The 26285-nt window shown below is 34.8% G+C and overlaps 1 protein-coding gene across 1 annotated transcript in view; it reads left to right on the top strand.

Annotated features, from left to right (window-relative positions):
- LOC123013752 (division abnormally delayed protein) overlaps positions 1 to 26285 on the top strand; it is a 48626-nt gene that overhangs the window by 4223 nt on the left and 18118 nt on the right. Inside the window, exons 2-3 of the mRNA XM_044412510.1 lie at positions 7283 to 7426; positions 23827 to 24563. Of these exons, the coding sequence (XP_044268445.1) occupies positions 7283 to 7426; positions 23827 to 24563 (881 nt within the window). The remainder of the gene's footprint in view (positions 1 to 7282; positions 7427 to 23826; positions 24564 to 26285) is intronic.

The following is a 26285-nucleotide window of genomic DNA, read 5'->3' as shown; positions in this document are numbered from 1 at the left end:
TACAATGTCATGTGTCACATTTATGATAATTAAAAACCTACCAAGACCACCATGAGACTCATAAATCCAGAAAAAACGGTTTAGTGACATGTTAAAACCCTAGATTAACCRCAATTAGGGATTTTTTATTGCAATTTTAGTGGCACATGAAAAGTCGGAATAAACACTGGTTACATACGTCGTGCCATTTCAATCGCCATTCTGTCACTTTTCGTGTTTTTTTCTGGGTCCAGTTGTACACAGATCTTTCTTTTACACAAAAATCAAATGTTTGTGACCTATTTCACCTAAAAAAAAACACAGTAGTTGTAATAGACAAGTGGAGTAATTTTCGACAGCTGTGTACATGACATCATTTGACACTTTATATTTCAAATTCATATTAAAAAAACATTGGGTATTCCATTAATTTTGTTCACATAACTTGAAATCTGTTAAATAAGTCAGCAAAACCATATTCCGTTGCCGTCAGTGTTGTAAACGGCCGAATATGAAAATGCTTTTAAATCTATTGCCAATTGGCCATAAATAAAAATTCTTATTTAAAGCTAATCAATTTAACAACTAATTAATTGGTGGCATTTAAGTGACAAAAACCCTACGTTAACACCAATTAAGGATTTTTATTGAAACAGTTGTTTGGTGACTTTTTCGAGCTAGCGGAAAGAGACACTTTTTCTGGTAATTATAATTAATTGGCGGTGAGCGAAATACTTGTATTTCTCACTGATTAGTGGTAATGGTGAGATAACGAGGTTTGTGCGATTATTATTCGACAGTCTTGGTCTAAAATAATCTTAATCTGGATTTATTGCGGCTTATAAAGTGCCTTTCACGTAAAGTACGTCGATAATTCTGGGTAAAATATATTTTTGGATAAAATCAGATGAATAATAATTAATGTATGGACAGTTTCTACGTATAGATAGTAGCAAGTCGTTGATTATTTTCTTAATTTTTGCAAGTAGATTGAAAATTTCGTCGAAATAACAAACAGAATGAGAGATTTAGATCTTGGTGTTTGGTTTTTGTCGACATTATAAACACAGTTATAGTTATTTAGATGCAAAGTGGGTTTTTATCTGGACTTGTTTCAGACATTGCTAATTTTAATATAAGTGGCTTATCCGAATTTAATCTCTCGTTGTCTCTATAAATTTTAATATTTCTTGCATAAATTTGTCTCAAGAGAGAGGCCCTTTGTTGCGATACGAGTTTACCGACATTTTAACAGTTCGTATCTAATTAAACGATCAATTACCGACGAAGGTGATATAATGTCCATTTAAGGAATGTGGTCGTTTAGAAACGGCGAAAACTTACAAAACCCAGCGTGGGTGTGTCGAGAACCAAACATGGCCAAGACGAGATCCGACTGATGATTTTTCCGACGAGTTTCACCTGATCTGAAGGTAAATCATCGATCTGGGTTAAGATCCCGCTGCTTCATTTGTCGCTAGCCGGATTAATTAACGAGGGCGAACGCGATTCATTTATTCATCCTCTAATAGGAGGCGTTCCGTTTCGCGAAAGGCTTTTTCTAACGAACATCTGCTGGAATTGTTCGATTGGAATGACGAGAGTGCAGCGAGTGATGCAATTCGATGTGGATTCGTGTCAAGAGAGGTTAAATGCTGCGACAAGGGATTTGGAGAGAAAACGAAACGGAAAACTTTCACGAATCGAAATTCAGACTGTTTTTTTTAATTCTGTAGAAACACATCAATTTCAAGGGAATCGGAAAATAGATGAAACGTTCGTCGGAGTTAAAGATAATCGATTCTTATAAAAGAACTAGGTGTCATTTTATCAGCCACCAACTTATTCCGTTTTTCTTACCAAACAATTACATTGTTCTCAAAATGATAGATTTGTCACCAACTTGATAGCACCAAACGATATACATATTTCACAACAATTATTTGCATATATTTATGAAGAAAAACGTCACACCAAACTTTTATTTAAAACAAAACGCGTTTCAACCACAAAGTGGTCATCCTCAGGTGAGAATAAAAGAGTTTTATATTTGTTTTAATTAAAAGTTTGGTGTGACAGGCTAATCGTGTTTTTGTTTATCGTTTCCATACCAAGAAGATCCAAGAAGAAGATGCATATTTTATGTACATACATCAGTCGTCATTTAATAAAATTTGAGTCTTAAAATAAAATTTCTCTTCAAATTTTTATAAAACTAATTTCTGTTATTAATTTTAATAATCAGAGAATTTCGTTTGGTGACATAAATAAACCGTGCGATCAAAAAAAATAAATTAGAGTAGACGGTGATTAAAGTCCTTCAAAAGATGGCAACCTTGATTTTTGACATTAAATGTCAGCGGAAACTTTAACAAGTGTGCGTTTTATTTATTTTGAGTGAAATAATGTTCACTTTTGAGCAGAAAATTTTTATTGTTGCAAGTTATTACAAAAATGCTGTATCTACAAGACGAAAACGGTGAATGGTCATTTTATATTTTTTATCATCTAGACGATAAAATTTCATTTTAACATGAAGAAAAGAGTAGATAAAATTTTAACATAAAGGATTGAATAAAATATGTACATAGTTGTTTAATAGCTTGATTCATAAATAATTGTTGTTATAAGAATTACTCAAATCACGGCTTCTAGGCACTATAATCACGATTCTTTTACGTTTAATTTCTTTACAAATAATTTTCCAAAATTTTATTGATTTGTCTTGATTTTAAATGAAATTTGAAAGCAAATATCATAGAATAGTTTCAAAAATCTACAGTTAAGAAGGAAATATGAAAAATGTAAAAGAAGTGTGTAAAAAAGCAAAGCAATTTTTTTGTTTGTAATTCTTGAAATATTCTTGTGAAATTGCGTGTTTATACCTACAAACGTTTCAGTGTCTTATTCTTGCGTTATGAAGTTTTTCGTCGCTAAAAAATCGCTAAACCAACTTTAATCAGTCTTTAACGTCAGCATAACAAAAACTCCCGACAGCTGACTCCAGATGAAGAAAAATGTACTCCGAAAGAGAGCGCGAGAATAGAGAACCCCCTGAAAAAATCCAATAAATCCCCGAAGAGGCAAAGAAAGTGAAAACAAATAATTCTGAAATAGAGTTTGCTTCATCCTGCCGCAATTTTCCCAATTTACAATTTAATTAATTATCCCATGTCGGCTCCCCCTTGTAAACATTGTGTCCCGTCGTAATCCTTGACCCTTTTTGATAATTCCTTTGCGGTCGGTTGTAAAAAGTCGACTTTACAAAGCCGGAACGGCAATGTGGGTGTGCGGCCGCCGTCGGGACGACCGAATCGATAGAAACGGCGCCGAAAAGCCTCAACTTCTTTCCAGGACGATATTAGGTCAGTGTCTCGGAGTCTCGACCGAATTACATTTGGCCAAAAAATAGCGAAATTTGTGATCAGAGCTGGCTCTATATAAATCTGTTTTTCATTATGAAAGCTATAGGATAAGTTTCAGAGGCGTTCCTTTAACTCAAGACAGGTGAGGTAGAGATTTCAGATCCGGGGGAATAATTAATTGCCGTTCTGTGCGAAATTTACACTAAATATTTTCTTCACAAAAGATCGTTTGTCACTGTAATTACCGAACGTTCAGACGAGCTGCTGATTAATTGGTTTCGGGGCAGAATTCTCGAGGAACTTTTATTTTACTGATGTTTAATCCCTTTACCTATCCTCATTTCAAAAAAGGTACAAAAATATTCCACCAAATCAATACGAAGAATTTGACTTCGACGCTGACTCTGCAAGCTCACCAAAGTCTTAATTTGTATCATTAGCGTCGCACGATTTTTTTATTTCTCGTAATTTTCTTGGTTCTAAATGAATTCGATCATTTTATTTATTTGTTTCTATTGCATTGCGTGCTATTTCTACTCGCAATCAGGATTGGTTTACTCATTTTTCGATGAGATTGGCACTTCTTCAGGAATCGGCCTTCTATTTCCAGCCCGGCTTTGCGGCAATTTGTCTGCGAGTGAGACATTAAAATCCAAGATGGTGCATAAAATTCGGGTTTAGCAGGTAGTAATGACCCGTTTAAGTCGAAACGTAACAGTAAAAAGCGTCATAAAAGCCATTTCTGAGAAATTCGTGTACTATTATTCTTTATGGCATGAGCGATTTTTCGCCAAGTCTGTTCAATATTAAAAAAGTTTTCGAGTTGAATCGCAAGAAGCACAATTAATTCCCTTGGAGAGTTTCAATTATGATTGTTGCTATCAATGCTTCTATTTACGCAGTGTATAAAAATCGGGAGTTAATCGTGGGGGTCATCGACGCATCCAGAGGTCAGGAATGAGAAGAGTCAAAACATTAATTTGTTGATTTTTAAGTCGTTCGCTTGCCTCAAGTCCAGTGGTCGAAGAATTCGTGTGGGAGGCTGGAATGGAATCCTGATCTGACAACACGAAGCTTTCTTCCATCCAAATGACACTTAAAACGTCAATTGGAACGAATTTGTCTTCGCCGTAAATGGCAAACTTCAATCCACTATAATTAAACGGTATCAAAGAGGGATTGCTCACGACAATTTTTCATCAATTGCTGGCCTTGAGGAGGATAATTACTTATTAATTGAGAACATCTGCTCAATTATCGGCCGATGGCGCAGCGACCGTTTAACTTTTCACAGCAAAAAGTGGATTAGAATAACTCGATAGATACAAATGTTAAAACACGCCTTCGGCATCGATTCCTGGATTGAAATGTAAAACGCGACAAGAACATTTTTTCAGGAGCTAAATCGTGTTATGTCACTTGGAGCGTTTCGCACACACTCGAGGCGGAGAATAAGACGAAACTTTGCAGACAAATCAGACAGAAAGTAGATGAAAAAGCACGGATTACATAAAAAGAGAGAAAAACAATAATTTATTATAGTCTGCTTCTTTTAAACGGAAATTTTCTAGTCAAAATTTTGGTTAGAAAATTGCTAGCAGCTTATTTCATGCCCAAAATTTGGTTTGTTTTTTGTTTCTGACTGGAAGTTTTGTTAAAAAAGTTTTGGGTTGAAATGTGTTTATTTACTTAATCTTAAAAATTGTGAAGAATTTCTCGAATTAAAAATATGGGATTTCAAAAATTAGAGACTTTAATTTCCATTCTCGTGTGGCGTTTTGAAAAATTATTATTTAGGAGACACTTTTTTATGATTGATATGATTTGGGATTATCATGACTTTTTCCGTTTGTGAGTGGTTCGTTCCGACTTTTTCTTTGTTGTGTTTAGCTCTCGCAGTTTGAAGCACACTTAAGCTTAACACTCGTGTTAAGTGCTTCATTAAAGCTTAGTTTCGATCTGAAAAGTGTATCTCGTGCGTGGGCAGATCAAGTTTTGGCCGAATTTCCATTAACACATGTTCGGTCCTCCATACTCCTGTAGCTGATAAATAAATTAATCTCATTTATTCTCGTCTTTTAATTGGATTCCTTCGCGCCGAAGTTCCCACGATTTTATCAGTCGTGTCGCAACGTTTCATTACGGTAGAAAATCGAATCGCTCAATAGCAAAACTGATGAATGGTGGTTTATTACCGACGATGACAATGGCGGGTTTCTCGTCTTGAAAAATCTGAAATGTGATTATATTCACCTATGCGCGAATATTCCGAAACTCGAAGCTTCTTCCACTCGAAAAATCTACTTAACGTCGACAATTGCCACAATGCGATGAGTGGTGGACCGTGAATTCGATGGAAATTAATCCGCTAGAAGTTTTCCTCCAATTCACTCGATTTTCCTCCGAGAAATCACAGAACGTTCTCCTGAAATGTTTTATTTATAGATTAAACGAGCTTCTACTTTTATTACCGACGAACAAGTGATGAAGTCAAACATCGATCCACTCACAAAATTCACTTTCTTCCGGAACATAAAAGGATTGCGAATTCGCACCGAACTTTAGGTGTTGTCATGCCAGCCACGCACCGCAACTGTTATAAACTGTTATGACTAGAGTCATAATTCAGTGCTCTATGAAGTGTGGTTGTGATGCAAAACACTCCACCTGGCCGAAGGACGGGAATATCGAGCTGCAGCTGGAGGCAGCCCGTCTGAGGTTCACGCGCTTGCAGACTTCATGTCTGGCTCAAATACACACGACTTATCCCAAAAACTGACAAGTTATTTCTTCAAAACCTAGGGTATTTATAACAGCTCGAGAAAAACTTTAATCGCCATCAAAGCGTTATGAAACACAACTGTAACAAAATTTAAAAATTATATTAAAAAAAAAGAAAATAAATCATCTTGCACACGATTTCTCAATTTTTTTAACCTCAAATACTCTCGAACGCCTTGGGTATATTCACAGGGTTAACAAAGAGTATGGAACCAGGAATCATTCTTTTTTGCTTTTAAACTAGTTATTTTCAGAAAAAAACTGATCAATGATTCATAAAAAAATGTGTTATTCAAGAATAATAAAGTTTGTTTTTAAATTGAAAAACCTGCTATGAAACAATTACTCGTACTATGATTTAAGAAATTAAACAGAACTCAATAACAAAACAAAAATTTCACATTTTTATATCACTACCTTCCATCAATTATTTTTTTTTCTGAAAGGATACTTTTTGTTCATCTTGTATGTATTATATTGGGATGATTGATTATTATCTCCTGATTAGCCAGAATTTTTCTCTTTTCTTAATCTCCCAATCTTTCCCTTCGCCAGTTCAGTCACCCAACAATTTCCGGCCGCATTCCCTTGAAAAACCTCATTTTCTAATTTCCTTTATCGGGACAAATCGATCGGAATCTTGTAAACGAACTTTGTAACATTTTCGAGCACAATTAATTTCTCCTATTGCTTGAGGAAAGTTCATAAGATGCTTCCAGGAATTTCAGGGAAAAATACAAAATTCTTACCGACATAAATAACCTCCACCTCGGTGGAAATCATGTCCGAGTTTATTTATCATGCGGCAAAGAAGTAGAAAAAACACCGAAAATATGACCGAGGAAATTGAAACGATATTTCAAAAAAGGAAAACGAAACGGATGCACACACAAAAAATACGCTCGCTGATAAGAAACGACATTTTTATTTTGTATCGGAAGATCATAGCAATTACGGGAATGTCTTTTTGTGCAAAAATGTTCAAAATGTTTGCGGACGTTATGTTCAATGGTTCTCTAATTAATTGGAGTGGATGTCCAATTAAATTGCGCTTACGTGTGCGTGATCAATAATAGAATATACGGGGTGGATTAATGTTATTTTAATTAAAATGTATACAGGGTGTGTCAGTCAGTATGTTTTTCTGTTTGTTGCAGGAAGTGTTTGTGGCGGCGAGTGTTGCAGCGATGCGGATGAGGATTTATTAAGGAAGCAAGGACAAAAGGATTTCGCTGGTTTGCTCCGTCACAATTCCCGATCTCTGCAAGGATTGTTGAGTTTCACGGCGGCGACGCTACAAAGTAAGTCCTCTTTACATTTTTAGACACTTTGTTGTGACATCAACGGGATAATTATGCAAACTAGGAGTAGATTAATTCAAATGTTTAAAAAATATACACCATCACGCCTACTCGGATCAATTTATTGCGAGTAGCTGTCGAAACAGCTGGCTCCTTTTTTATTCACGTCTGCTTATCGAGCACTTAAAATTTTGGCACGCCGGGAAAATCGCAGCCACCACTGGCTGTCAGATTCGCTCTTGTTTCGCTTGGCGACTCTGATGCAACGACAAATTTTGATGACGGGGCTGTAGCCTTGATATTATCTCGTTAATTCACAGCTCACGCGGATTGTGGTTAAGGCGGCATAAACGGACGGGATTCGCGCATTTCTAGACGCTTGCAAAACCGGCCCGAAATAGACACACGATGATGTGCCGATTTGGGGGCCACGGGAGAAATGCAGTGGGTGCGGTGCGATTGTCGCTTGTTATTGTTTCAGTTTTCAATTAAATCAAAGTGGCCTGCGACTTTTAAATTAAGTTGGCAATCTTTAATATGATTTTGAACCATTTTCATTTCTTCTGTTTCTACATTATACATACAATGTTGCCAACTTAATTTCAACGTTACATGTGATCTTGACTGAAATTTAATTCAAAGCTCACTGCTAGACAAGGATGCTTAAGTATACGACAAGGATAGAAAATAGCAGACTGTTTAATTAATGATTAAACTTTATAACACAGGGCGACAAAAAAAGTCATGTCGTGACAACTTGACAAATTTTATATTATTTTGTTCGTCTCAGTAAGACAAATCAAATGCACTAAAAAATATTTCAAAAAGTCCGCACACTTTGAACTAAATATTTATTTTTATTTTAAATGCATTTAAAATACTTTAACTTTAAAAAATCATTACTCAATAACTATTAGGCCGATTTCATTCAAATAAAGACCATTTTAAAGGGATGGACTTGCCTTTTAGAATGATATGCAATTTGAAATTGAATATTGGCAAACTTTTCTTCGAACAGTGTTCGAAGAAGTTCGATGTAAATCGAAGTAATCTAAGAAAAAACCTACGAGTAATTTTTTTTCGTCATCACCATCACGTAGAGCATCTTTTTATTAGTAAGAATCCAAATTTTTAAAATAATATACCAAGTATAAGATATGATTTTTTGAAGTTAAGGTTTGCTATTCAGGTATTGCGCCATATAGAAATTAAAATTACATTTTTTAAAAGTATTTGTTTTAAAGCTCTTTTTATGCTTAAAAATGGTCAATTGCACCTTCTTTGTTCTAATTAGAATAAACAAAAACTGTTTTTTTTTACTTAAAACAAACAAAGAGTACCTGCGTGCTAATTAAAGCAAATAAAGAGTTTTTTTGTTCTAAAAATGATCACTGATCACAAATTCTTTTATAAAAATGCAATTTTAAGTAAGATTAACATGCATTTCTCCTATATGGAGCAAGCAAACCTTAACTTTAAAAAATCATTTCTTGAAAACTACTCGGTATATTTTTATGAATATTTGGATTACACCTAATAAATAGATGATCTACACGACAGTAATGATGAAAAAAAAATTACTCGTAGGGTTTTTCTTAGATTATTTCGATTTACTGCGAACTTCTTCGAACACTGTTCGAAGAAAAATTTGCCAATATTCAATTTCAAATTTCATATCATTCTAAAGGGCAAGGCCATCCCTTTAGAATGGCCTTTATTTGAATAAAATCGGCCTAATAGTTATTGAGTAATGTTTTTTTAAAGTTAAAGTATTTTAAATTCATTTAAATTAGAAAAAAAATAGTTAGTTCAAAGTGTGTGGACTTTTTAATTTTTTTTTTAGTGCATTTGATTTGTCTCACTGTGTAGTCATATTGTGTGTGTGTTTTTTTAGAATGGAAACTTTGTTTTCTGTACGAATTTGTGAGATTCTGCCCCGTGTCGTAAAATTGCGTTTACGACTCGGCAAAGTCGCTCGGTCTTTTCTCGTCACGTAAAATCCTCCCGATATGTTCGTCGTAATTTCGTTGAATTCCGTCGACTTCGACACAATTCAGGAATTTAATTATGTACAATGTAACTGATTCCGAACATGTCTGAGACGTCCGATGAAAATTCTCGCAGAAAATGAGCCTACAAATCAAACGGCAGTGAATCGGCGGCGCGGCCGTTCCAAAGGTAAGTTCCATTAATATGGATCTGATCCGTCGACTTCAATCATTCGGCGACAACCGGCCGGATTCGAATCCTTCTCGACGAGGATTTTTCTCCAATTTGCGCCAACTCGTTTGGAAATTTATCTCACGATATGAATATAGGTATGTGCTTAATGTATTGTTGGCAACAATGTAAGGAAACGAGAGACCCTCGCCGTGTGTAAACATACATTATGACAATAGAGGTGAATTATGAACGAACGTCGCCGGAATTCTACCGACTTGAACTTTGGCCCTCGAGAGATGATCAATTCTGGAGACTCTACCTAGATACATAGTGAGATATCGAATCACTGTTATAGACAATTTAAGGGGGTTTGAATATGGATTTTTTATGAGGGCACGATTATTTATAGCAACGGAAATATTCATATACGAGCAATACGTGAATAATGCATGTATCAAGTGATTCACTTTCGAGAGAGGATACTAACGATAGAATATGATGGAAAAATTATTGATCATTTGCAAATGGCAAGCTTGGAAAAAACAACGCGACTTTCCTTGTTATGCAAAATAAAAAATCCGGTTGTTACCGATAATTTCGCGAAACATTGTTTGTTATGTGTGTCAGAATTACGTGCAAGTTTTTCTAGAAAATTGAATTGAAATATTTTTTCTCTGAAATCAAGAATTAGAATTGCGAAAAAAATTCCAACTTGTGCATATAGGGTGACGACACAAGACAAGGAGGTGTTGAATTAATAAATTTACTAAATTAAAACGTATGCATTTTTTTTTCAAAAACTACATTATGAAGTATCTAATATAAAAATTTGATTTTTGGTTTAAGAATATCTTTTCGTCTTTGAATTGTGGAATTTATTTAATTTTTTTAATGGAAACTTCTTATGAATACATTTTTGACAATTAATTAATATCTAAAATTAAGTTCCGAGTAAATATTGATTAAAACCAATTTTTTCGAGACCAAACTAAAAGTCAGCATTGACAATATTTTCATAAGGATTATTATCTACAATGTTATACTTACCCTGAGTAGTATATCGAATGTCTCGATATTTTATTAAACGTAACGATTTATATAAATTTTCAGAACAGTCTTGATATACGTCCTTTTATCAAGCTCATTTGCGTGTAAAAATATTGGAAATATGTACTTTGAATTGTCATTTTTGATGTGTCAACGGATCAAATTCTGAGATTAATTGAGAATATTAGCAAATAAAAATTAAATAAACGACCCAATTTTGTCTGGAATGATTCCAAAGCCTGTAAACAATTCAGACAAACAGGAAGAAATAGAGCGAGAAAATATTTTTCTTCACCTGATTCAACTGGATTGACTTGCAGCTTTTTTGAGATTTGGGTCATCGGCGACACCTTCGGGGGCCCCCCTTCGGGAGCGTCGTCATTACCAATGCACATGCATTTGTAAATTTTCCGCAAATTCCTCTCCGATTGTGTCACAACAATAAACGACCCGAAACTCGCCGATTTTTCCCCTTATCCAAACACTGACACTAAAGTCAATTAAACGCTCATAAAACGCCGACTATTATTATCTAAACAACGTCTAATTGTTAATAATCACTCATGACAAAGTTACAGAAATTTATGAATTGGCGACGCTTATTCATAAACATTTTATTGTTACGTGTGTGAGTAATTGCCTTCGTCTATTGTTAAATATTAGTAAACTTTATTATCCATTGTCGTGAATAATAATTTCCCGGAGACGTGAAAAAGTCGCGAAAACCAATGTCACTCGCTTGCATAATACGTCACAGATGGCTTTGATGAAACAAAAGGAAGTCGCGTGAGTAACGACTCCGGGTTCCTGTCTATTGTCCCTCCATCTGGTCGGTCTTTGATACCATGCATACATACTCGAAAATAGCCACACACCAACAGTTGGCTAAGCACCAAACAAATGCAACGATATCGCGGCCTCCTTCCGCATTCGAGGCACGCCTCACGCATTACCGACCCTCTTTTTGCTTCTTTTACAACGCAACGATTGATAAAAACGGAGCTTTAATCCGCTTCCTCGCCGCAAAATTCGTCGACTATACATAAAAAAGACAAGATCGCGACGAGATCAACCCTTGAAAGCCACATCTTCATTTGACACAATGAGAATAAGAGGGCAGTGGCGCCGTGAGCAAGAATTTTTGCCTGAATTGAAAAGTCCATTCAGAAATTTATTAAAAAAAGAAAGTGTTTCATATTAAGTTTTCGATGTTTTTATGATGTTTTGATTGGACAACTTATAAAAATCAACTGGTGTTGTGTAATATTTTCCTAATAGAAACTCATAAAACCGGTAAAATTATCACAAAGAATGAAATAAAGATTGTGTTTTCGTATCAAGGGATTAGGTATATCATCAATTTCTTTCAATTAAACTTTATAGTGAAATTAAAAAAAGATCAATTTAAGCTCAATCAAAAAATCAAGTTAAGGTTCTAGATATGTATTTAACAAATAAATAAAAAAATAAAACTTTGCACTTTATAAAGTTTCAAATAATTTTGGTTAAACCTTTTTAAAATAGATCACTTTTTGACCACTTGGAACTGCTCCCTACGCCACTGGTCGCCCTTCATATCTCTTTGAAATCGCTTTACACTTCTTTTTAGCCTCCGATAATAGAAAAATTTGCATTTTCATCTTTTTAATGACATAACAACCCGGAGTCTCTGGGAGTCAAAAATTACAAACTTCGATTAAAGAACAAATAATTTAAGCTCGCCGAGCAATTCTAACCGAATTTGTTAAAGTCGGAACAAAGGCCTCGAGGGATGGAGTTATTAATTCTTCTATGCGAGCGAAGAAGAAAAGCCGATTTTTCACTCGATCGAGACATACTTAATAATAAAATACAACAGATTGTGTTTTTTCTTCGTATATGAATTTCTGTAACGAAAATGTAAATCCTGAAAGCGTCATGCCGTAAAAGCATAAAACTGAGTGTTGACTTTTCTGTTGGTACAATGTAAATTTCACGTTTGTTGTCTTTTATGGTTTTATGACTACGTAAAAGTCATCGGGGTGCAGCCTCGTCGAAACATTTCGACTATTTTCATTAATCGGGTAATTATTTTATTTTTCAATAGGCTATAAAGTGTAGTAAGTACCAATTAGAAGTCTAATGACTCCAAATGACACTAATTAAGTACTACAAGTGCTGGAGTCGAGTGAGAAGAGATTTTTCAATTTGAGAAAGCGGTGAATAAAAAACAAATCTGTTTTCGTACCGAAAATGTAAATTTCAAGTCCTTGTTTTGGTGTAAAACAAAATGAAAACGATTTACATAAAAAACTCCTAAGACACACTCCCTACTTGTTCTCAATTGGATTCAATTAAAAATGTGGAATAGAAGTGAGCTTTAATAAGATTCAGTGGCAATGCTTGTGGGCTTGCGCCCGATTTGGAAGAAAAATATAAGCAAGATTTTTTTATATTGAATTTAAATTTATGGACAAATATTTGCTTATGTGTGTAAAACATTTTGTTAATGATTCTACGGCACGTCTTCACTCAAATCGCAATCATAATTACAACTCCAACATGAAATTATAATAATTAAGTCAATATTCTCACATGTCCGTGTAATTAAATTTCAATAAAATTGCCGTAATCAAGCGCGTACATAATTATTACATCGAGTGTGATATAAGAACAGATTATTATAATATTATCATTACCGTCCCCTCTATTTAATCTTTTCCTCGCATTAAAAGAGAAGTTATGTCGGGTGGGTGTGTACGAAATTACCATCGCACATATTTCCCCAAAATAAACCTCGTTGCGGAGGCGCCAAAATTCATTTCTTTCATTTTTCCCCTCGAAATCCGTAATTAGCGCACCTCTTCGCCGTGATGTAGTGGCCTTATTTCCTTGCAATCTTGTCGGCCCGGCCTCGACCATTGTTCCTCGGCTTGAAACAGATCGAGCTCATAGTTTTGAACTGATGAAGACATTAATTAGGCGGAATGTTCGCACTGGGACGTTCCGCAACAACCAAACACCCGATTTTCCACAAGAAGAACTATTCATTCCGGAAAGAGGGACGACGTCGAGGTTGCCCGTACTGTCGCATAATTCAGACATTTGCACTTTGTTTCCAAGTGCGCGGGCCCACATGTGTTTTTCCGGGAAATTAACTACCGTCGAGATAAGCGACTTTTCGTGAATGAAGACATCGGGTTTTGAGCTGATTGATGAGCGGCCATAAGTCACACTAATCGCGGCCGGCCTCTTCATACTTAAAAAACGGTGTAATTAAGTCCGGAATTTAGGATTCAGTGTGTTGGCGGCTCGAGGCAAATTGAATTACGGCGATTTTACGCGGAAAAATTTCGGGTTTGTTTATTGAGGGGATGAGTTTTAAATTGAAATATTCGTTTTTCTGTGTTTTAAATTAGACTTACAGGGTGTGTGCGAGCAATATTATTAAATAATCATAAGCCTGTTTTTATGTTTTATATACAGTACCTTCATAAATTAACAAAAGCCACGTGATCCCAATACTTAAGATTCCGGTTACGTGGCTCTTGATCTTTTATGAAGGCACTTTTTTTAAACTGATGATCTTCTATAGTTACAGCTACTTTAAAACTATCTGTGTTTTTTGTGAAATATACAGGTGTTTTCTTATGTTTTTTGCATTTTTGGATGCGACTTTTCTAAGTCGATTTTGCTCGGTTTTTGAAATAATTTGACGAAAACACTCTTTTTTCAGATCTACTATAAAAAAACAGAAAACTAGAAAAATAAAAAAATTATTGCAATTGATAAGTTAAAAATGAAGAATATAGTAGATTACATACCGAGGTGGGAGGTGCTTCATTACCAAGGCGCAAAGCCGATGAAGAACGACCACCAATTGTATACTATTTTACTCACAATCATTCTCCTTAAAGAACAGAAAGCCAATAAAGAATTTATCAAATTTTGAAAAACATCACATAAAAGAGTACAAGTTGTGAAGTGGCTATTTTCCAACTTACATGTCAATTGAACTTTTCTGTTACTTCTTTCTCAACCTAAACTGTATATTTCATTGTTAAATGTAATTGAAATGTCATACTTTCCAACTACATATGCAAGGTAATTGATTACTTCATGACAGTGAATAAACAATTTTTTAGAAAGTTTTCTGTTGGGCCTTTATTACTTTTTTATTTATGATGTATAGGTATGTGGTTATTTTTTTGCATAAGTTGTGAAACATCCTGTAGAAATGTGTACCAATTTTTTTTACTGTTGAAAAAAGGTACAGTGATGGACAGTGAATTTCGTTCACCCAATTTCCCTGACAGATTAAAAGTGTAAATTAGTCTTTAAGTTTTCCTAACCTTGTTTCAGAATTTTGATTAACATTTGTCACGTTGATAGAATGCCCGATGCTTCTTGCTACTTTGAAATGGTAGTTCTTGGTATRCCCAAAAGTATAGAGACACGTCTTTGAGACATACCTTCTTGTACCAGAGAGATAATTTTTATTTTATTAAACGCACTTACTGCTGGCATGTTCAAATTTGATTTAATTTAACAATACGTATTTGAATGTCAGTTATCATGACAATAAAGCACAGACTACAGTGAATAGATAGCAGGAACATGGAAAAAATGTTTTTGACATTAATTTTTTTACATTTGACATTTTTTTATGTCTATTTCATGATACTGATGATCTTGTATATGTTTTTTCATAATTATTTAGTAAAGGTACAAAGATTTTACGAATAAAGCTACAAATAACGTTAAACAGAGTTACAATTTAGGATACAGCTTCCTTGTTTCCTCTTCTAATAGCCTGTAGCAAAAAAAACTTGGGAAATTATTTTTTAACAGAAATAAATAGAGTCAAAGTGCAAAAAACTCTCATAACTTCGAAACTTTTTTAGATAAAATTTTTTAACATTTTTTTAATGTTCATGGTATCTTACTTTACTTATTTTTTGTAAACACCCTCAGTGTTGCAAACTTAGTTTCAAAGTCGCAGCCCACGTTGAGTAGAAATTTTGTTGAGCGTTGATCGCATGGTTATATGTTTGGTTTTCGATTTCCCTAGTAGAATTAAATTTTAGCGTAACTGAATCCATGCATTTCGAAATCCCACAAATTAACAAACCACCCATATTAATCCACTGCGACAAATTAAAAAAGTTTCAGGTTTCGGTATTAACCCATTATTCCCCCTGTGAAATAAGAGCCGATGACATAGAAAGGGCGTTCAATAAACAAGTCTCCACCTCGGTCGATTCCATTTCAAACATTTGTGTTTTTCCCTCTTGGCAAAGAATGCAAAGAGCACATTTATCACGAGAGTAATTATTTCGGACCGGCCTTTATATGCCCTTACGTCGAAGATCGTTTGTGTATGCGCGTGACTATCCATGTTTTCGCTTGCTTGCTCGTGTCTAATGCCCATTGTGTGAACACTCGAAGGATTTTTATTTGAAGTCTCGACCATTGACTGTGATAATAGGATACTTAAAAATTGAATGGAAAGACTTCTCGGAACTTTCAACTAGTTTTAATATAAAGTCGTAATTGATTTTCCTGGGAACCCCTGAATTTTTTTACGCTGAAAAATGTACGGACAGGTAAAGCTCGACTCAATTATGAAATGCGAAATCGTCGAGTTGAAGAAAAAAGTCCGGGCGTAATTAAGCTCGCTCCGGTGATCAAATACCAGTTTGTTTGTCTGTGTCGTGGACCGAAAAGGGAAAAATTAAATAAAAAAATTGCTCGATTAATATTCATCCTTGGCAGTAATAAATCCCCAAGCTCCCTGTTTATTATTCAATTTCAGATTGCCGACTATCGGATTCTCTTTAATTTGAGGTTTCGTCCTGATCGAATTACAATAAATTTAGATCTCATTCAAGCTCCGGAGAGTGGAATCCTGGAAAGTCTATACTCTCGAACATCGATTCTTATTAGATGATGAGCTTTATGGCTAAATTACACGCGCTGAAAAAATGAAATTAAGCCCTTTCGAAACTTTATAATTTGCAAAGACTTAACGAGCGGATCGGAATAGTTGTAGGCTTTCGGGCGATAATTAACAAAGTTTTTACTGCTGCTCAATCGGGGGGGGAAACTCGAGAAATTTCCTCTCTGTATTTCTTTAATTTTTCACCAAAACTAACGTGTTAACTCCTAGTTTTGTGTTATAAAAGCTTTTCGAGCTTTCAGAGAGCTTTGTAATTTGTTACATAATTAATATCAAAACCACAAAATCCTGAAAATTGTATGAAGCTTAGAATTAGAAAATGAAATAATAATGTAAGCTTTTCTAGTCTTTTATCGTTTCGATTTTTGTATCCTTGAATTCAGGTTCAAGAATCGCATAAAATTATTCAGCCAGATTCGTGGGCGAAATGCGAAAGACAAATTGCAGAATACTTAGCATCAATGTGTTTACTGCAAGTTTTTCCCCGGATTATTTGCTATTTATACCTAAAAGAGCAATGCACTGAAAARACAACATCAATTTCCACCAGTATTGATTTAGGGTTTTCCCCGAAAGTCAATTTTTTCCTTGAATAGTTTCACGATCGTTTGCGCCATTGATACCTCTTGTATAACTCAAGTTTTAAATCAAACACTCGTCTCACTCACAAATAATTCAAAACATAAATTACTTAATACTTAATTTGTTATCTCACGGTAAAGACCGACTAAATATTTACCTTTCCCATTAAACAAAAGCGACGGGAATGTCTCAGCTACTTAGAAAACTTCCAAATGTAAATACAAACACACGGCCGGGAGAATTTTTGGGCTTGTCTCGTATCACAGCTTGAAACAAACATTTTATTTAATTCATCGAGCTTTCAGTGTGATTCAGAAAGCTCACTAACTTTGATTTTATAAATTCTGGTCAAAGGTCACGCGCAAAATAACTTCAGACGGTCGACGACACTAACCCGATGCCAGGAAAATGTCAGGACCGTATCCAAACCCGAAAAAGCAGCACCGAATTTCGCCAGACGTTTCGCCGTCATTGACGATTATCTATTTAAGTAGGGATCGAGACCAGACAAGTCGGCTAGGCTTAATCGAGGATAATGGTGGCTTCCGTTATCGGTTTGATTATCTCGAGCCGGATATGGTGGCATTAAATACAAGTGGTCGAAAAATTCGTCAAAGGTTTGAGTCRAAACTTTCAAGAGCTATAGTCATTACCAAGTGCGAGACTTGTAATTACCTTCATTACGATGTTTAAAGGTAAATGAGCGACGAGAGAACCTTGAAACGTGAATTCTGTACACGACTAGTTTGGTTTTCGTTTAGTTATCGAGTGTCAAAGGACGATTATTATTCAAAGTTGACCTAACACGAGGCGAGGAGTGGTTAGAAAGGGATTGAGTTCTTTGGTTTTTTTTGGCTTATTGAAAAACTGAAAATGCACTTAAAAGTTGGAAAAGTAAAAGTTAAAAACTTGTGATTGAATCCAATTGAATTAAATCACATTCTTCCCAAATTTTTACGCCCTGTGCACTTTTTGCACAGCAAACCACAATAAATTGAACTGTCCCGTTATAAAAGTCCCGATTTGAATAGAACTCCCGACATTGATTAAAGACTACAAGAGTATATGATCATTACGGTCCATTCTAACAAGTGAATTGATTCTAAAGACGCGATTTAATGGAAATAAATGGATGCTGAATTATATCGTATGCCACGTCAAGTGATACTTAACCCTTCAATGTAAATGAGAACCCAATCAGATGTTATCACCAAAACGTTTAAACCGATACAAATTAATTCCAGTGGGCAATATGAGAATTTAGGGGTCATAATCAAGACTGGAAAAAGTGGAAACCGAATATCGTTTTTAGTAATGTCTTTATGTTGATTGTTCAAGAGGTGGATAAGGTTACTCAAATACTCTAAGAGTGTTTCTGATTTATTTGTAATGGGGATCATTGACGATTTTGCCTTTGCCTTGAACACCAAGTTTTAGACTTTTTAATAGTGTGACGTTTGCTTCTCAAAAGTTTGCAAAAGTGTTGAAAATAGCTAGCATTCTTCAACCCAGGTCTAAAAAAARCAACAAAATGTTGGAAGAAGGTGTTTTGAAACCCTTAGTAGTTATGTATTAAGATTTAATAAATTACTTTCTAAGAAGTCTCGGTATTATCTCACATATGTATGTAACATGAACTAGCAATGATTGCACAGAGACAGTCGGCGCTTGATTAAAAAAAAATGTCTAAAGTTCTTTCATGTTATCTATCCTCTTGGATTTCTCCCAAAAAAGTTTTGTTTTTATGCACAAAATCACCCCACAGAGCAAATTTCGTGTAGTTTTGCCTTTCATATTTTTGGGTCGTGTTAAAATTGCYGTTGAACTAAGTGAGTGGTGWAAAATATTTTTGGATGATGGTCAATGTCGTGTTTTTATTTATTTAAGTCGGGAATAAAAGTTATTAGAGTTGCAACGGTGAGACCTSGGCACGGGCGACACCTCCACCCAACAATTCGAAAAATCTACCTGTCCGTTCGCCTCGCTCTGCATCAAAAGAAGCAAACAGAGAGCAAGCGGCCTGAGAGAAAGACCGACACCAGTCTGGTGGAATGTCTAGACAGAGACCGTAAAACGGCCAACATTAACGATCGACGAAGAAAGTCGTACTTTTCGAGACTGGAATGTACAAAAAGTCGTTCGTGGGAAAGGTTCGCACGTACACGTATCTATCCACACACACACACACGAATGGACAACGAACGGGGTGGGTTCGAGGCCCTCCGACCACATTCCTGCTGCCTTCATCCACCCTCGATCTCTCCGGGCGACTGCTCGTCTGCTGGTGCGAAAGACGCCATCTTAGGTGAAAGGATAACAGTACCGCCATTGCCGCATTATCAACTGACCTATATTATTTGAGAGGAAATCCGCGTTATTTCACGCTTGGGTGATAATTATTAGCGAGGGTTTAGTTCGGGATGTCAAGGAGGTGGACACTTCATTCACCAAACACAAAAAGATAACGGGGAACAGGTTTAACGTCAAATTGTTGAATGTTGAATAGGGGGACCGCCCGTTTTTGAAACAGGCGGAGAAGGTTATCAGATCGATAATTTGAAAGGTGTAGGAATGTTGAGGTGTCTCGAGTCGGGATAAATGACAAAGAAACGTTCTTATTAAGATATCGTTGAAAAATCGGTCAAAAGTAAGAAGAGATTAGTAAAAATTCAACGTTGCATAAATTTGGCAACAATGTGTCGTGATTTTTTTAGTTTCTTTTCGATACTCAGTTGAATGTCATAAGGAGGCAGTTTCAAGTCGATAGTACTGACTTTCAAAAATTACAAAAGTTTAAGGACAAATTAAAAATCCTTCGTTTTATCCTTCTTTTTTCAATATCCGAATGGGTTTCATAATATGTCTATTAGAAGAATTGAATTACAGTAGAAAAAAAAGATTTAGTTACCACTGTTAATTTCTTGTCGTTTTTAGATCTGCCACAATTTCATTGTGTTATCCTCTCTCAATTAGAGAATTTGCAAGAGAATCGCTGTGTTTGGGCCCCCGAATTCCAATCATTTCGCGGCCATAAATTCCTCTCTAACCAAATTATAATCCTCGTTCACAAATCATTCCTGTATCGTCGTCCCCTGCAGCTTTAATATCATTATTTGTTTACCCATCTCTTTGTGTTCGAGCCTCGACAGGTCCCACACCCACCGAAATCCTCAAAAACCGACAACACTTGCTTGTAAAGTTCTTTCAACCGATTTTTTTTTTTGTAAAATTTACGTTCTGTCTCAACCTTGAACTTTTCGACAATGCACAAGCGATAAGTCGAACTTCCGTAGGTCAAGCTTCGATGTGCATCGTAGACACAGGTGTCAGCCACAATTCACTCTACGTGCTCGGCCTACTGGATATTCCCTAGTCACGTGCATCACATTGGACAAACTATACCGTAATTGCCGGTTATTACCGTAAATTATGTGTGAATTTTTAAATTATCAACCATTATTGTTTTTGTAACGTGTGAAACGGGCTCACGTCCACTATTACGCGGGCTCGYCTGTACAAACTTTGCACACACATAAAACGGGTGTATTATAGAGGGCGAAATCGTTAAGAGAGCAATTGCGCCCTCTTTAATGAATTTAACGACAATGCAATAATATTAACACTCCCTTCCCTTTTCCCTTACCAAACTTGTCTTGTTTTAATCGAAACATCAGTATCATTACTCGAGTTTTAATTAAATTTCATTTATATTAAGTTATAATTAAACGTCATTGCCATGATTTCATTAAAATTTTACTGGAATCGCCTATACGAGGGTTGGTCACGTGGACCTTAACGGAACGTTTAACGACGTTAATTTCCAATTTATTTTGGCGGTAACGAGCGGACAAGCGACACTAATTCTGATTGGGCATTGTGACGCGGTTGGGATTCTTAACGTGCGAGGGTTGGCAATAAGCTTTCAAGTGTCAATTTTTACCGCTGTAAAAACTGAAACTACTTTTATTCTTGATTTGATATTTGACATTGTGATTATGTCGTAAAACGGATCTTTTTACGTTAATCTCTGTACATTTACCGATCTCGTGTTCTAATAAAAAAATGCAATAAATTCATTAATCCGTCATATAAGCAGATGTTCGTCTAATTCTAACACGAGAATCGTCTTATAGGAACATGACAATTACTCGAATTAAGGACTAAAACCAATTAAAAGACATTTTCCTGGAATTAGTACTGGCACATGGCTTCGGCTTGTTCAAATAAATCGCCATTAGTTTGATGAACAAACATTTTTAATGTCATTAAAATTTAAAATTTTCTGCAAGCAAAGCTTTCACGGCTATGATAATTTCTCGATCCCAAAGCAAACCGTAATGAAAACCGAATTAAATATGAATGAGAGGAGGTTATGTGATGGCAGGGATACAAACCAAAACCATCCATTTACTCGATCTCAAACGTCGAAAGTGCTTTGAGAGATAGATATGAACAAGGCTGAAAGTTATAATTTTGATATTTTATTAAATGCTTTGTGCGATCGTTTTACTTTTACACACTGCTGCGAAGTGTAGTACCTAACAGTAACATTTATACGTAGTTCTATACACTGGTATATTCCAAAAATAGCAATTAAGATAAACTTTAATTTTTATGCTAATGAAAACTTGTACTGTTTGACACAAGACAAAAACAAATATGTAAATTTTGTGAACAAATTTGGAGAAATTTGGGTTATTAATATATCTTTTAGTGACCTTATATACAGGGTGTAACGAAAAGATGGGGACAAAGAGTAACTGACATTCTCCACGTCAAAATAAACAGACTCAACTCAATTTATCTCTAAAAGTTAGAGGACGCCATTGAAATTATGATTTTTTTTTGTTTAAATTGATAATTAATTACGTCATTGAACAAACTAAAACCTAAGAAAAAATACAATTTGAAAACAATAATAATAAATGACTAACGTCCGAAATTTTGACACGTCTACTTAAATTATTTTTTACCCTAAAACTAAGGTCGATACAAAAATTTTATAAGATGCGAGAATGGCTTAAAAATAATGTACTTTTCGAATAAAGAGGAATTATGCCATTATAATTAGGTATAACAAAAATATGGCTTAAAATGTGTTAAGTTGTTAACAGGTGAGTACTTTAAAGTAACAATAAAACAAAAGAAAAAGCACCAAAACATGTGGTTTTGGTATCAAATTGCCCGTACCAAATTATATAAAAATTGGTTTCTTTATTAAAAAGTTATTAAAGAAAAACGAAAAAATAATTTTTTTTGGCGTTCTCTAACTTTTAAACGGTGCAACTTGTTATAGAGGTAAGTTGGATTAAGTTCTCTTCATTTTCACCTGAGAAACTTTAGGTTACTTTTTGTCCCTATCTTTTCGTTACACCCTGTATAAAGTACAGTGACTATGAGAAAGAGTTAAAAAAACACACATTTGACAATTGCTCATTTAATCCTATTTATTTTTATCGGTACAACATGTTTTTTTTCAAGTAAAAAGGCACAAAACATTAACCATTATTTACAACTCAGGATACATCAGTTTCTTTGTTTATTTTTCTAATAGCGTGCAACAAATAAACATACGAAATGCTTTTTTAACCGAAAGAATTAGGTTCAAATGTGCAAACTTTAAAATCCCATAATTACAAGATTACGAAGGTTTTTTTAAAAGTTTCTTAGTTACCGAAATATAACGTGTTAAAAATACTATTAGACTTTAAAATTTTAGATAATTTGCTCTGATAAGCCAATGTCGACATTACATTTGTTCACGCCATGCCTGTCAATGGCTAAGTGAATTGATTTTCTTTATTTTGGTGGTGTTAAGTGGTATTTTTTATTGATATTCGACAAAAATAAAAAGTTTTATTTAACTTATTTTTAATTTTTTTATTTATTGTTGATCATGATTTTTCATTCTTAAGTTTATGCGCATAAGTTAAGATTCACTCTGTATAATAAAGGTCTATTTTTTAATAAGAGTAATTTTTGTTTTGTTCTCCATTTTTTATGGCAGTCTAGTATGAAATAAAAATTGAATTTTATTTAGAGCTTTTGTCGAAAAAAAAATTCATAGTAGCAACCTTTAAACACAAACAAAAATATCCAAGTCAAGGCTCCATTCTTGCTAAACGGTCATATTATTATTATTGTACTTAATTTATTCATTCTATGTRTATGAACTTAACTTTTACACACTTTTTACTTTGTATCTCTGATTATATGAGCAAAAAAGCTAAAATCTTCGATGAGATATTCTTCTTATTTCACCTATTCACTTTCAATAAGTGAGCTAGAAAAGGTGCCACAATAATTACTTTTTTTTGTCTTGTGGTCGAATTTCGGTGTTTGCTAAATCTGGACCAAACCAATTATGCATTTTATATCTTTCCGTTGAAATGTCGCCATTTTCGGCCGTAAAACTGTCTCAAAGCCACCATTCACCGATTCGAGACACGAATCTCGTTCGAAAACCCGTCGGTAGTTTTTTCCACCGTTCGGAATTCCTTATCAAGTGGGTCAACGTCCTCCCAAAAGGTGCATCATCGTATAAGATTTGCGAATGTGGGCGTCATTATTAATCGCCGGTGTTTACATACATCACCACCTACACTCATCCGTTTCTAATTTATCCTTTTCGTTTCGTATTCTGTCATAATTTGAACGTTCTTTGTTGCAGATCACATCTCGGAGCTGACTCGTCAATCCGAAAACAAGACTATGCAACTCTTCTCCCAAGTATACAAAAGCATGGCGGGCCTGTGCCACGACCAAATCGAAAAACTCTATTCCGATATACGAAAATCGGTGCTCAATACCTCGCAACCCGACCTCCCGAGTATAGACCTACAAGAGAGCGTTTCACAGTTTTTCCGCGATTTTTTTCCTTTTGTCTATCGACACATCCTCCACCTCAACGGGAGCAAAGACTTCACCCCCGATTACAAAGCCTGTTTGAGGAAAACCACCGAGACTATCGCACCATTTGCGGATATCCCCGAACGGCTGGGGCGCTCCCTAGCCGAGACTCTCAAGGCTACGAGGATGCTCCTCCAAGCTTTCGAAATCGGGATCGAAGTTTTAAACAGCACGGACCGCCTCTTGGTGGATGAAACGGGGAAAAGTAACGCAGAGTGTCACGAGGCGCTTTTGAAAATGCAATACTGCCCCAAGTGTCTCGGCATGGCCAAGGCGAAGCCGTGCTCGGGGTACTGCTTGAACGTGTTGAGAGGGTGTTTGACGAAGTACGTGGTGGAGTTGGACTCGCCGTGGAACGGCTACGTGGAGGGCATCGAGAGTCTGATTCGGAGTATGAAAACCGGCGAGAGTGCAGATGCTGTGATAAGATCGGTGGATTTGAAGATATCGGAGGCGTTGATGCGGGCGATGCAGAAGGGGAAGGATATTGACACGAAGGTAAGGAAAAATTCTGATTGGAGCGACTACGTGGAGACGAAAGCCGTTTACCACAATAAAAATCGAGATCGTCCAATTCCTTGTCAAAACATTCAAATATTTTCGTTTGATAATTTTCTAGAATTGCTCGCCAACATTGAATATTTACTTTTATTAAATTTTGAATAAGTACAAAATTAAATATTTATAGTTTTGAATCAGCTGTTCTTTCATGACATCATTCAAGAAGGTTATAAGAAGAAATTGTCGGTCGTTTTCCAACTTTGATTAAAAAAGTTACTCGGAAAATTGATATCCACACAAATGGTTTTAGATTTATTATTCAGTGATATGTAACTTTGAAACTATACAGAATATTCTTGACATCGTTTGAGAAAGCCGTGGGAATTGGTTATTATCTGGAAAAAATATTTTGGCTGTTTCTGCAGGATCTGCAGTAACTATCATAAACGCAATTATGCATTATTTATACAGGCTATCCCAGCGAGTTGAAAAAGTCCATTATTGTCCTTTATACGGTAAAATTAAAAAAAATGTATAGGACATTGATAGATACTAATGTAGTGCATCACCTAAAATTATATTTTCAACCATAAAGCATGTCTCAAACATAAGTTACGATACAAACATGTGTTTCTTTTTAATGAAACACTTCTACAAAGATAAAAGTACAGAAATTAAACTGAACCAATTTATTAGTGCATTTGCAAAGATTAAATTAAGAAGTTTGTTAAAAGTTAAATAACTTAAAAAAGTTAAATGGAACACCCTATTTTTTATTTTGCATCTAATAGATTGATAAATTGTCTGTCTAAAAAAATAAACTTTTGATGCCTAGAATTGATAAATAAAAAGATATTTAACATTCAATACTAATTCTAGCAACAATTCTTATCAATATCTGTTAAAGATTGTAAAAGTCGTTATAAATACGTTAAATATCTTTTTAGTTATTGATTATAAACACCTAAAAGTAAATAATTTTAGAAAGACAATTTAATAATCTTTTAAATACAAAAACAATAAACAGGGTGTTCCATTTAAATTTTTGTAAGTTATTGAACTTTTAACAAACGCCTTCATATTTATCTTGGCAAATGCAACAAACTAAAAAAAATGTTACAAGCTTACAGCTTGTACCTTCTTCTTTGCGGTAGTACAATTTTTTTTATGTCTTAGTTTTTATGTAATGCATTTTGAAAAAGTGCATCTTTAAGTCAAAAAAAACGTCTTATTTTTAAAACTAAGCAAAATCAATCAATAAAAGTTAACTTAAAGACATTGTCATAAAAATCTACATCTAAAAACGCTAAAAAACATATGGTGTTTCATTTAAAAAACACAAGTTTGTATTGTAACTTATTTTTAAGACACGTTGTATAGTTGAAAATAATTTGAGGCGATGGACTAGATTACTATGTATCAATGTCATATACATATATTTTTAATTTTACCATTTAAAGGTTACTAATGAACTTTTTCAACACCCTGTATAGGATGTCTGACTATGACTTTATCGATCAAGGGGTAGGTATCTTCTGTTATTAATGAATTAAAAAGGCGAATTTAAGAAAATGTTTTGAGAACGAAAGTGCTGTTAAAATTCTTTTAATGTTTTTAAAAATCCGGAATATTGAGCTTATTTTCCATTGGAAAAACTCTTCAAATTATTTTATAAATAAAACTTTTTAATTTAATTATTGGGTACTAATAAAACGGATT

Source organism: Tribolium madens, unplaced genomic scaffold (genome assembly GCF_015345945.1).
Source record: "Tribolium madens isolate multiple individuals breed KSU strain unplaced genomic scaffold, Tmad_KSU_1.1 Scaffold_96;HRSCAF=242;Tcas5.2_LG5, whole genome shotgun sequence".
In the NCBI taxonomy this organism is placed as follows: domain Eukaryota; kingdom Metazoa; phylum Arthropoda; class Insecta; order Coleoptera; family Tenebrionidae; genus Tribolium; species Tribolium madens.
This window is presented reverse-complemented; position numbering and strand designations above follow the sequence as displayed.